The sequence below is a fragment of the Pleurodeles waltl genome, chromosome 2_2 (assembly GCF_031143425.1).
Source record: "Pleurodeles waltl isolate 20211129_DDA chromosome 2_2, aPleWal1.hap1.20221129, whole genome shotgun sequence".
NCBI classification, from domain to species: domain Eukaryota; kingdom Metazoa; phylum Chordata; class Amphibia; order Caudata; family Salamandridae; genus Pleurodeles; species Pleurodeles waltl.
The window spans coordinates 510,118,052-510,130,928 of NC_090439.1; the positions used below are offsets into that span (position 1 = coordinate 510,118,052).

General features: G+C 43.4%; 1 protein-coding gene across 1 annotated transcript in view; it reads right to left on the reverse strand.

The window, feature by feature from the left end:
* Positions 1 to 897: 897 nt before the first annotated feature.
* Positions 898 to 12,877, reverse strand: part of ANKRD29 (ankyrin repeat domain 29) — a 585,479-nt gene continuing 573,499 nt past the window's right edge. The window contains exons 9-10 of the mRNA XM_069220024.1: positions 5,591 to 5,689; positions 898 to 2,756 (exon numbers count right to left, since the gene is read on the reverse strand). Of these exons, the coding sequence (XP_069076125.1) occupies positions 2,673 to 2,756; positions 5,591 to 5,689 (183 nt within the window). The 3' untranslated portion in view covers positions 898 to 2,672. The remainder of the gene's footprint in view (positions 2,757 to 5,590; positions 5,690 to 12,877) is intronic.

Genomic DNA, 12,877 nt, shown 5'->3' on the forward strand with positions numbered 1-12,877 from the left:
ACCACCCCGTGCCCCCAATTTGTGGGATCCTAGGGTAATTTATTTTCATTTCCAGTCCTGGGTTAGTTTGTGCCCAAAGGTGTACCACAACTTGAAGGTACCCCCCACACCATACATGGAGAGGCCACCTTCTGGACTCACTCAGGAGCTCTCAGGCCAGGGTACTGTACTAACACCCACCCTCCCCCACCCCTGCACCCCAACACCGGGGAGATCGGGGACCTTTGTTACATCACTGTTTGTGCTGTGGCCCCTCGTTCTCTCTATCACTCTCCCATATCATGCATTTGATTTTCCAGTAAATGTACTTTTTTTATTTTAAAGTTTGTGTAGGACCATGTGTGTTTGCATGCTGATTCGTGTGAAGATTTTCATTAGCGGCAGTTCGTGCTCTCTGCATCCCTTTGATGTCAGCAGTCACTTACCCATTCTTTGTATCTCTCTTTGTGGGGCTGTGATATGCGCTGAATACGTAGTCGTCCAGTGCATGTTGTGTCCGTCACTGCTTATTTGTGTAAGCGAGTACAAAACATTGTGTACATTGCTGTTCCTGGTTTTTGTAGTTTTGCCCTTTGCAGACTGCATCAAGTTGGCAGGAAAGGGTCCGTATTTGGTGTTGTGTACAGAGGTCTGATACTGAATTCTTCTGGTAGATGTGCTTGTGGGAGTAGAGGGATATATGTACGATGAAAGTTGGCACTTTTCAGGACAGCTACTGCCTACTCTGTTTCCTCGATCCCCTTAGACTCATTTTTTTTTTTTTTTTGTTTTGACATAATTTATTTTTGTGGCTACCTGTACTGCGATTAGACATAGTCATTCTAGGGCACTATGTATTTTGTAAAGAAAACAACACAACTCCTGAACCAATTAAGAAGCATTTTCACATACGCATTTAAAGTCGGAACATTAGAAGCCTTTATTTAGGGACACAATGTTATACTTGAAATATGTATACAATTGTACTTAAGAAATATACAACTCCACTTTAAAGAAGAAAAAACATGTTCACTTCCTAGAGGAGTCACTTTCATTGCCGGTCACACATTGGAAAGCAGACACACATTTGCATGGTAGAAACTGCAAACAAATCATATCATTACTTACTCGTGTCCCCTTTTTGGTAATATCAAGCGGAGTGCAGTTTGTGCTAAATTAAACTGGTTTGCTCAGATTTAATAAGTAAGCAGTCCACCACAACTTGCTACATGGAGATTACTGCCCCACCAATCCCTTGGTGCCCATGCTAGTCTGTTATGGGGGATTTGTGAAAACAGATCTCCTGCAGCAGCTAAGGCCTCATTCAGCAGGAGTCTTCGGGAGAAAGAAAATGGCGGGTGTGCAGGGCTACCCTGCGGCTGCAGGATTACACCAGATCTGAAAGGTTGCTGAGGACCTACAGAGTTACAGTGGATCTGCAGGGGGACAGCCAACCTGCAGGTTACACCGAATCTGGAAGGTTACAGTGGCTCTGCAGGAGGGATACCCAGGATCTCTTACAGCGGATATGCTGGCTTCCAGTGGATCTCCAAGATGACAGTGGATCTGCAGCAGGGTTACAGCGGATTTGCAGGATTACACCACACCTGCATTGTTTCACAAAATCTGCAGGGTTACAGCAGATCTGCAACAGGGTTACATCGGATTTGCAGGATTGCAGTGGGTAAGCACGGATTACAGTAGATTTGCAATAGGGTTACGACAGATGTGTATAGTTAGAATGGATCTGCAGGATTATGCATTTGCAGCAGGGTTATATCAAATGGGCAGGGTTACAGTGGATCTTCTGGGTTACACCTGATCTGCAGGGTTACACCGAATCAGCAGGGTTACAGAGGATCAGCAGGGTTACAGAGGATCTGCAGGGTTATGGTGGCTTGGCAGGGTTACAGCCAACCTGAAGGTTACCCCAGATTTGGAATGCTATAGCGGCTCTGCAGGAGGGTTACACCGGATTTGTTACAGCGGATATGCAGGGTTCGCGTCAGATCTCCAACATTGCAATGGATCTGCAACAGGGTTACAGCAGATCTGCAGGATTATAGTGGATATGCTAGGATTACAGTGGATCTGCAGTAGGGTTCCACCAGATGGGTAGGGTTACAGCGGATCTTCAGGTTTATAGAGGATCTGCAGCAGGGTTATATCAAATCTGCATGGTTACATTGGATCTGAAAGCAGGGTTACGGCGGATCTTCTAGTTTACAACTGGTCTGCAGGGTTACACCGGATCAGCAGGGTTACAGAAGATCTGCAGGGTTACAGCGGATGTTGTGATTCTTCATTCTGGGGGACCTGTAACTACCAATTAAGCGGTATCTGCTGACGAGGACGAGAGAGGGCAGTGTTTCTGCATCCCCAGCTGAGCAGTGTTATTATCCTTTAAAGGCGCGCTGCATCCTGCAGCATTTTATAAATCATTACATTCTTTGTCTGGTTTACAGGCACTGGTGCTGAGGTTAGATGACAAATCCAATATGACGTTTCATTGCATCCTCAGTCCAATAACAGCATCCAATCGGTTGAAGTGTACTATTCCTCTTTACCTTGCACAAGACTTTTATTTTACGTTATGACATTGTAACATAAAAGAGCAGTGCAGTGCGTCATCCTCACATCGGACTGGCAGCCTTTGTACAGCAGGTACAGCTGGTACAGCTGGTAGAGCGCTGTTAGCCTCTGGTGCCCATTCCTTTTCTCTGAAGGAGTTTAAGGATACGCTCATTTTTTGTAAGTTGTGCTGGTAGTTCATGTGCCTGGAAAAAAAAGTTATATTAAAAAATGCAACACGGAGCAAATAATGAATAAAATATACAACTGGCTGAACTTTCAGAAGGGTTAAAGCAAACTTAACAACAGAACAAATGATATCATATGGACGTGTGGGAGTTAAAAGGATAATAAAATCCAAGTATGTCAATAGCAGAGCATGACTATGAAAACAGTAACAATTTAGAGATTTGGGGAAGAGCATCCAGCTTCTTATATATTTCTACTCTAAACTTCCTAACACAGTATAAACACAAACATGATAACCTAAGAAATGACTAAGGCAAGAAAATGCCAACTTTGTAAAAGTGGCATTTTCGAAATTATAATTAAAAAAACAACTTCACTGTAAGTTAGGATTTTTCATTACAATTCCAGAGACTCCAAACATGAAGAGGTCACCTGTTCCCATTTGTTTATAAATGACACATATAAAATGTAATAAGGTAACTCCAATGTTATTCTATTGGAGAGGCAGGTCTTACAGTAATGAAAAACATCTTTAGGAGTTTTTCACTACCAGGACATGTAATACGTACAAGTACATGTTCAACTTTTCAAATACACTGCATCCTGCCCTCTCGGCTGTCCAGGGCCTACCCTGGTGGAGACTTATATGTATTAAAAGGGAAGGTTTGGGTCTGACAAATTATTTAATTTGCCAGGTCAAAATGACAGACACACAGGCTACATTGGCAGGCTTCAGGCATGGTTGAAAGTGCCACTAAAGTGTGTGGCACGGTCAGTGCTACAGGTCCACTAGTAACATTTAATTTACAGGCCCTGGGCACAGGTAGTGCCACTTTGCTAGGGACTTACAAATAAATATGACAATTGGGAATAAGTCAATCTAACATGTTCTGGGGAGAGAGCACAAGTGCTTTAACACTGGGTAGCAGTGGTAAAGTACGCAGAGTCCTAAGGCCAGCAAAAATGAACTCAGCAAAACAGGAGGTCTGAAGGAAAAAAGTTAGGGGGAGAACCATGCCAAGGACGGCAAGTCTAACACTAACGGGCAAGGTACTTTTTAATTTGTTTAGAATGAGAAGACTAATGCCTGCACGTGTTCAGAATTGGTGAAATGGTATAAGTTAGTGTGAAAGTGGCTAACATTACAATAAAGCCATCTAAGGGGCAGAAAAAATGGTCAGAATTGTCACAACCAAAAAAATGGTGAAGGATCTTAGCATCAATGTGAAACTTCATGATTAGTGTATCTGAAGTATGAGGAGATTTTCGATGTACAGGAGGAGTGATGCATAGACTGCATTTGAAGGATGCAATGTAAGAAGGAAGTAGAGTCTTACGAAAGAAAGAAGTAATGGCAGTTCAGATGATGTGTGGAGAAATGGCAAAAGACTGATTCGCGTAAAAATGAATGTTTGAAGTGCCTTCTTACTAAGACACTTTATTTGTGTAATGAATGGGATGTGTAGCATTATGGGGGATGTGGTGTGTGTATGTGCATGCATAAGGGAGGCATGAATGCAGTGCCAGAGAGTTTTCTGCTGTGTGTGTGTAATGCTGGTGAGTACAATGTAGAATGTATATGGGCGTGTCAGCCGGAGGTCAACTAGGATGTGGCTTGGTTGGTGACAACATTCTCATCACTCATTGTTAATAAAAAACCTTGTTAACTTTCTGACAGCTGTTGTCCTCATCATTTCACATCTACATTGCGTCTTTATAATAATACACATATTGCATAATAATAATGTGTAACATATTGGATTGTGACAGTGCTTAGTGTGAACCAGTGTTTGCAGTTGGGGTCCAACTGCACTCATTTTTGGGGGCCGACCCTTGTTTTTCTTCACAAAATTCTGACCCATTGGAAGAGATCTAAAAACACAAAAGGGGGAAGGTAAGAAGGAAGAGAAAGAAGGAAAAACAGTGACAAAGACAGAAAGGACAGATGAAAATAATCTGAAAGCATGAGATAATGGGGCAGGAAGTGTCTGGTGGTGAATGAAAGGGGTATGAGCTAGAATCAAGACTTTGCAGCCTTGAAATCAGGCACCTCCAACATCCAACAGCACTGGTCATAGGCTTCTGAACAAAACTTCAGGCCCCAGCATTTAAAAAAAATTAAATAAGCAGTGCTTTGTGACCACTTTGCAACCCTCAGTCCAGGACATAATTTGTCAAATAATAAGTATTAGTTCCTAAAGATGTCTCAGAAACCCATGGAGCTGCGATATGTCAAACCTGCCGAATACCACGGCAGTGTAGTCTTCACCCTTTTACCTCTTTCGTCCACCATCATCCACTCCTTACCCCTTTTTTCCCACTCTTGCATGTGATATTTCTTGTGTGGTTTCTATTGTTGTCATAGTTTTTTCCAGTCTTTCTCTTCCTCCTTCTTTTTCCTTTTTGTGTTCTTCTCTGTCTTGCTCTGGGTAAAATTATTATGAAGAAAAACAAGTGCCGGTCCCAAAAAATAAGTGCTGGTTAGAACCTTCTGCAACCACTGTTTCAAATTAAGCACTGCCTGAGTCCACCATTTGTGTGTTGCTCCACCAGGGTTGGTCGTAATGGCTGCACTTGTGGCTGGTAGCCAAAAGACTGGAGTCTAATCTTAAAAGCAAGATTGCATCAGACGATCGATGGACCTTCAGATAAATTGAGATCTGGTCCTTCAGTTGAAAGGGCTTGGCGGATTATTCTCCTGTTCTTCTTGAACAATAGGCACTAAATATAACAATACATTTTCAATACCTCAATTCAGTTTCTCTCCAGTTCCGCGTAATTTCATGCCTTTAAAACTAGCTGATATTGAATCAAATAACTAAACATCATGAAACAGAATCTAAGAGATTACCTTGTTCCTAAGAGTTGGGTCTGCTCCAGCTTCCAAGAGAAGAGCTACTGCTTTGATGCTGCCACTGAGAACTGCAGCGTGGAGAGCAGAACTACCGTTCTATAACAGGTGGACACAAAGCAGAAACTCAACAATCCGTACCTGGCCATGATTTCACGTCAACAGAATACTGGCTTCAAACTGCTACCTAGCAATAAATACATTTGTTTGAAATATACTTTTCCACTAGCAAGGAAAGTACTAGTTGCACCCAAGGAGGACTACTGTTAGTATGGTACAATTGTGGTTCAAGTCATCACACACTAGTACACAACAAGGTATAATCCCTTTCTTCTTCCCTGTTATCTGCATCACAATACTGCACTGCAGAGATCTTGGGCACGATTCACAAACCTTCTTTTGTGGCTAGGAATGAAAAGTGAAAAAATATACTCATGTAGAAGTGATTATGACACCCCAGGGTACAGAAAGACATATTTTACTTTCTCCTTTGACAGTTATAAAAACACATTATGAAGAATGCCATGATAAGGAAAATCCGTGACACTAACTCTACCTCTTAACCTCAGTTACTAATACCTCAACCCCATCCATCCCTAACCCTAAACACAGCCCTAATTCTCATAGTAAAGCCCTAAACCTGCCTTTCAACCCAACCACAAGTGCATCCTTAACAGAAAAAATAAAACAAGCCCTTATCCTAATCCTAATCATCATCCTACACCTAATCCTAACGTAAACCTTACCATGACCCTGTTCCTAATACTACACATCCTCCACCCTTCCCGGTCCTTCCAATTTACCTAGGCCCAGCAGACCTGCAGGCAGTTCTTGTTAGACTGTGAAGTAGGGAGAAGATCGTGGCAGCTTTGGCCAATGCAACCTGTCATGACTGAGTTTCCACTTATCTTGCATAGTCCACAAGACCAGCCCACGGATCAGAGTAGTCAGAAATTGGGACAGGGCTGAAGGGGAACCCACGTTCACCCCTTGATCCTGTCGTGGCCGTAGCCTACTTTCTATGTTAGAGAGCGCATGATGAACATGTCACATCGAGAGTGGCTTAAATGACTTGTTGAACTGCTCCAGGCATGTACAGCATATGACATATGTATCCTGCCCATGTGAGGGGAGATGCAACTGAAACTACCCTCATGCATGCGCAACACACAGTGCAGCTGCAGTACTTCTACTTCTACATACACATGCAGTTTGTGCATGTAAACAAATAATGTAGTGATATTGCTTCTTTACTTGCACCTGTGCTGCTGTAACATGTTAAGCAAGCTGGTGAGGTAAAGTTGAGCTGGTGTGCCAGGGTCCTGGCAATCCAGAATGGACCAAAGCCACTACTCTACACTTGTTGCAAAAATGGGGATGATGGCACACTTTTCTATGCTAACACTTATGCCTAATTGAGGCATACATTGTGCAATGGGGCAGAGATAAGATGGTCAACGAGCTTGGGAAAAGGTCCTTCAGATGTTCGTGAATGTATGCAATGGTTCAAATTCATGAGTGGCCACCACGTTTACAATACCAGTCCCCATGCAAACTGGTATGTTCTTATACTAGCCAATGATTATGAATGAGAAAATCCACCTACATGGTGTAAGTTGTTTGCAGTGGAAAGTGCCATTTGTGACCTTGGAGGTACACAGATGATTCTGTGAAAGCTGAATCTGTTATTTCTGTGCACAGATGCAAATGTAAGTGTGATTTTCATGCTCAAAACTTGTTCTGATTGGTTCCTAAGTTTCGGGGTGTTTTTTTGTAAACAGATATTACTGAAGGTTTTTTATCAACACATTTAGGCTTAGACTGGAAGTTAAGTCTTCAAGATGCCTTTCTCGTGTCTAGCATGCACAGTTTCAGAAAAAACAATTGAACAATCCCAAACATACTACAAATCCCCCTCCCCCAATTCACACATTGTACATAAATGAGCTTTTTGTCGAGTGTTGCTGTGTCTGTTCTAGCAAAATTCCAGTGGAGTACTGTGTGTGCCGGAGAGGGGGCAGAGGGCTGAGCACTCAACCGGCATTAGGTTTCTCTGACTGGTACCTCGCAACGCGATTAGTGGGTATGGGCAAGTGATGTCCCTAGTGAAGACCCCTGGAATTACCCTTCCGGTTCTCTTAAGCCGTCCACTAGAGCTTCCAAAGCCTGGGTGTCCTCTAATGGCTTCTTTGAGAAGCACTTCTTCTTCATAGGTAGCCCATATTTCGAGTTCCTTGTGCCAGGTTACAATACAGGGCCCTCCTGGTGCCTTCCAGTGTTGTGTGATTTCCCTCTTCACCAAGACAAATGCTAATTCCTGAAATCTGCTAGTTACCTTTGTCTTAGTGGTGTGATGGAACCAGTCCAATACACAATGCTCCATCAAACTTGGGACCTCTTTGTCAATTACGTCAGCCATTACCCTAGTGACCAACTCCCACAAGCCACTAGTTGGGGGCAGTCCCATAGCATGTCCTTAAGCTCTGTGCCGACCTCTCCACACTGTGGGTATGCCACGTCTACCATGTGAGAATATCTGTTGATATGGCCTGGAGTGAGATAGGCCCTATGGAGGATAAACTAGTTAATCAGCTTAAAGTGGACATTTCTGGATATCTTTGGGATTCTATCTAATATGTTTGCCCAGTCTTTATCACGTATAATGGGGGTCCCCAGGTTCTCCCCATTTTGCTTTTGGGGAATCTAGTGGCTGGAGCATGACCCCTCGCAGTGCCTTATAGAGGCATGTGACTGCCTTAATCGTTCCTGCTGGTAGGATCAAGTAATGGCCACCAGCATGGGGCTGTGGTTTTGCATGTCCAGTCCCTCAATGTTTATGAAATGCCACATTAACAGCTCTTTGAAGCAAGAAGTGGCCCTGCAGGAGATTAAACTCTGTGCAGAAGTCCTCAAATAGTAAAAGCTCTCCTGTCCTGAATATATCTTCCACCTTTGTCGCCTCTGCTGTCGACCATTTGGTCATTCCCTCACGCTGTCACAGTTAGGTAGTGTTTTCAGCATAGTCATAGGCATGTCTGTTTGCGTTCTCTGCAGGCAGTGGATCCAGCATCTGTGCATTACTCAAAATTTGCGTGAGTCTTTCTCCGTGGTACTCTACACCCTCAGCAACACTCTTTTCCTAAGCTTCAGGATGTGCCTTTCATATAGTCAAAAGCTGGAAGCAGCAGTACTATATAAATTGTGCTTTTTGTAATGATCTCTGACATGTTAGAAATCAAGAAATAAAATATTTATGAAATGGAACCTCAAAATAACCGATTCCAGAATGTGGTGATTTTAAGGTAAGGGATTCATTGTTCTTCAGTACTTAGTAAGATTTTAGAATTGAAATTATCGCTACACTAAAACCATGAAAAACATTCACAAGAATCATTCCCAGGAGCTTGCCTGGAAAACTCACCATGCACAGATTTTCCAGGAGTACCCTTTGGGTAGGTCATACAGCTCTCCCAAATGCAATTGGGGAGAGTTCTCCATAATCTGCACTTGATGGTCGTGATTCCCTGCGTATCTGCACCTGGTGGAGAAAGCCTCCACCTAGACCCTCGCAAATCTAGAATGATCCATGCTCTCTTCTTCCCTGGAATAGTATTTAATTAAGTCTTGGAATGGTATAAATTCCAGACCTTTATATGTTAGAATTGGGATCGATTGGAATTTGCTAATGCCAACAAATGTACCAATTGTGGACGTTTCCAAACTTCCAAAGCAAACTACACCTTTGATGCTCAGTTTCCCATCCCTTGAGTGAAATATAAGGCTGCAAACATCTCCGTACTCATGGCAGAGATCTCTGAACTCGTAAATGTGTTTATACCTGGCAGGAATTCCTTTGTGAATTTCTGGCAGGCGAGAAAAAGATGAATTCAGTCATATGTTTATGACCACATACCCCACTTTGGACAGGGCCAATATGTGATTATTTTGTACCCTTCTTTCTCGAGAGCTAAGGTGGTGTTTTCATTATACCTTGTTGTGGTACATCAGGGGCTGGCTGTAATTGAGTGCTTTTGAATATGACATCCAGCAAGTGTGTGAGGGTTTTCTTTTAGAAATGGCCAAGGGAGTCTCTATAGGTCTGCTAACCAGAAAATGGGTACTTAAATTTACATTAAGGGCCTGATTTCGTGTTTCTCAGGTAGGGTACAGTCCATCAGAGTAGCAGAGAACATTACTTCAGCCAACCTGACAAACTACTGCCAGACAAATTTAGCAAAGACCACCAGCCCAGTGGATTGAAGGAAATCACTGTCATGGTGTTTCCTGTCAATGTAGTAAACTTTTGGTGGATAGCCAGTATCCGTTTTAAGGGCCATCTTACAAATGTTTAGCTTTTTTTGTTTTTGGAAAAAACCTTCCAAACTGGAGTTTGTTTTTGAAAAAATAAAAAACCCGAATGATCCCCAAACCCTGGGAGTTTTCTCCCAGAGTGTGGGGGTGGTCATTATAGTTGTTATCCTTTTCCTCAACACCAGTTTTTCAGTGATTTCACTGAAATGCAGTCCATACACAGACAGCAAACTCTAACAAACGTTGGCAAAGTCAGTGGGTTTGGATTTAATGTGCTCATCCATGAAGTGCTAGCACAATAGAGCAGGGCACACATGAGCAAGCCAGCAGTAGCACACACAGATAGCTGTAGTTATAAAGTAGACCCTTTTCCAATTCATTGCAAACACTCAAGTGGAGGCAGGATGTACCCAAACACTCAATAGTATTAGGTGAGAGATGAATACTCTGCTGCACTGAACAAAGATGTGATTGACAAACTCTCAACCAAATAGCTGGAAAAGCCTGTTTGAAGAAAGGCAATGGTTAATAGGGGTGGACAAAACTCACTTTATGTGTATTGTAAGCAATAGACCTGTTTGGCAGCTGCACTGTCAAAAACCAGACCTAAAACTGAATGGCATACTTTCTACATTTAATACTGGTAAGTACTCTGCTTAGCAGTGGCAAACATCAGTTCAAACTAAGCAATGGAAGGCAGTTTTCTTGTGTTTTAACGGTTGGGAAAATAAAAACTCCCTTACTTGTGACACCTTTTTTTAACTAAGTAAACATTAAATGCACAGATGGTACAATGCATCCTCCTTTCAACGTAAACTCATCCTACAGATGGCAGTAGTACAAAGCAACATGAAGGCACCAGAAAACTGTGCTAATGTCATCTGAATGAGAGTACTAGATAAGTAAAAGGTATCACAGCCTGGAGAGCTTGAATGTCTATTTAATCCACCATTCCATAGGACACGAATGATACCAAACCTTTTCTGGGCATGCCCGTGTATACTATTAGGTGCACCTTCCCAGCATAGGCAGCTTTGAATCAAACCTAGGAACCTGATGTGTCAAAGGGTTACTCATTACCCATTCTGATACTTTTTGGAAAAGTGTTGATACATAAGGGCCTAAATGTTTGTACTTGAAGCTCCAGTCAGTGAATGGCAATGACTCAAAAGTTCTGCTTTAAAGAGTTTGTTATCTCTGTATGTTTTTTTTTAATTGGCACATATACTCCCAATGTGCTATTGTAGTGCCGAAACAAGGGAACAAATACAGGTTGACCTGTATGTTGGGTTGGAAGAAGGTTTGGTTGTACGATTTTCTATGTGCCAAGAGTTGGATACAATGCATCATGTGGCCTGGGCAGCTTGTGACAACTTTGTTGGTGCTATTATGCATGCCAGAGTAACAGAGGTATGTCAGGAAGAACAAGTTATTTTCATGCAGCAACTGTTCGATGTACCAGTTCAATGAATAATTGCATAGTAGGTGTACTACCTGAAAGTTTCAGTTATTGCATGTACAATACTAAAAGGCTTTCAGACCTGACAAGGTGACAATAATAAACTTCATCCACTACCACTTCCACAACAAGATAGAAACCATCTACCGTAACTTTGATCCACAACGCTCCGACCTCCACCGCATCCTATCAACCTCCATCGCGGACCACCCGCTCACCACATGGGGACAACTCATCTCACCAAACACAATCACATTCATATGCTCCACCCACTTGGGAGCACCCACCCGCTCCTGCTCCCACAGGATCTTCAACCTTGGAAGAAACAAGATCAGCCGCAAGCTCACCACCATCTTCAAAGCATTGTTCACCACGGCCACTATTCCAGAAGCCTGGTAACATGTAGAGATCAGATCCTTCCTCGAGAGCCCTCTGCAGACCCCAGTGAGCTCCAGAATTACCACTCAATCTCTCTGCTACCAATCCCCGCCAAAGTCCTGGAGAAGGCCATCAACCTCCAACTCACCGAACACCTGGGGAGAAACAACCTGCTAACCCCTCCCAATCAGGCTTCAAAGCCAACCACAGCACTGAGACAGCTCTGATCGCCGCAACATACAACTTTCGCGCCCTGCTCACCAGAGAAGAAGCAGCTGTCCTGATCCTGCTCGACCTCTCTGCTGCCGTCAAGCCGTCAACACCGTCTCCCACCACACACTGACCAATCGACTACTCCAGACTGGGATCACAGACAATGTGCTCAAATGGATAGCATCCTTCCTCACGGGATGCACCCAGAGAGTCCACCTCCCCCTCTTCACCTCTCAGGTTAAGCACACCATCTGTGGCATCCCCCAAGGTTCCTCCCTAGGCCCAACACTCTTCAATGTCTACATGACACCACTTGCAGGCATTATAAGATCGCACAACATCAACATAATCTCCTATGCTGATGACACACAGCCATCCTCTCGCTCTCAACAGACCCTACCAAGACAAAGATCAATTTTCACAACTGTATGAAGAACATATCCACCTAGATGAAGGACAACTGCCTAAGCTCAACACGGACAAAGCAGAGGTTCTGATCTTCTGCAGACACTCAATCCTCTGGAACAATTCCTAGTGGTCAGCAGAGCTCAGACCTACCCCTACACGAAAGATCATGCCTGCAACCTTGGCATCATTCTCGACAGTGAACTCTCCAAGAAATGCCAGATCAATGCTGTTCCCTCAGCCTGCTTCCACATGATCTGCAAGATATTTTAGAGGCTCCCCATTGGCACAAGGAAGACAGTGACACAGGCCTTCATCATCAGCCAACTGGACTACAGCTACTCACTCTATGCAGGCACCACCACCAAAGTCATGCAAAGACTCCTGCTGATCCAGAATGCACCTGTCAGACTGATCCTCAACCTGCCCAAAGAACCCACATCACCCAGAACTCGAAGGACCTCCATTGGCTCCCGATCCAGAAAGGAGGCCACTTCACGCTCCTGACCAATGCCTACAAA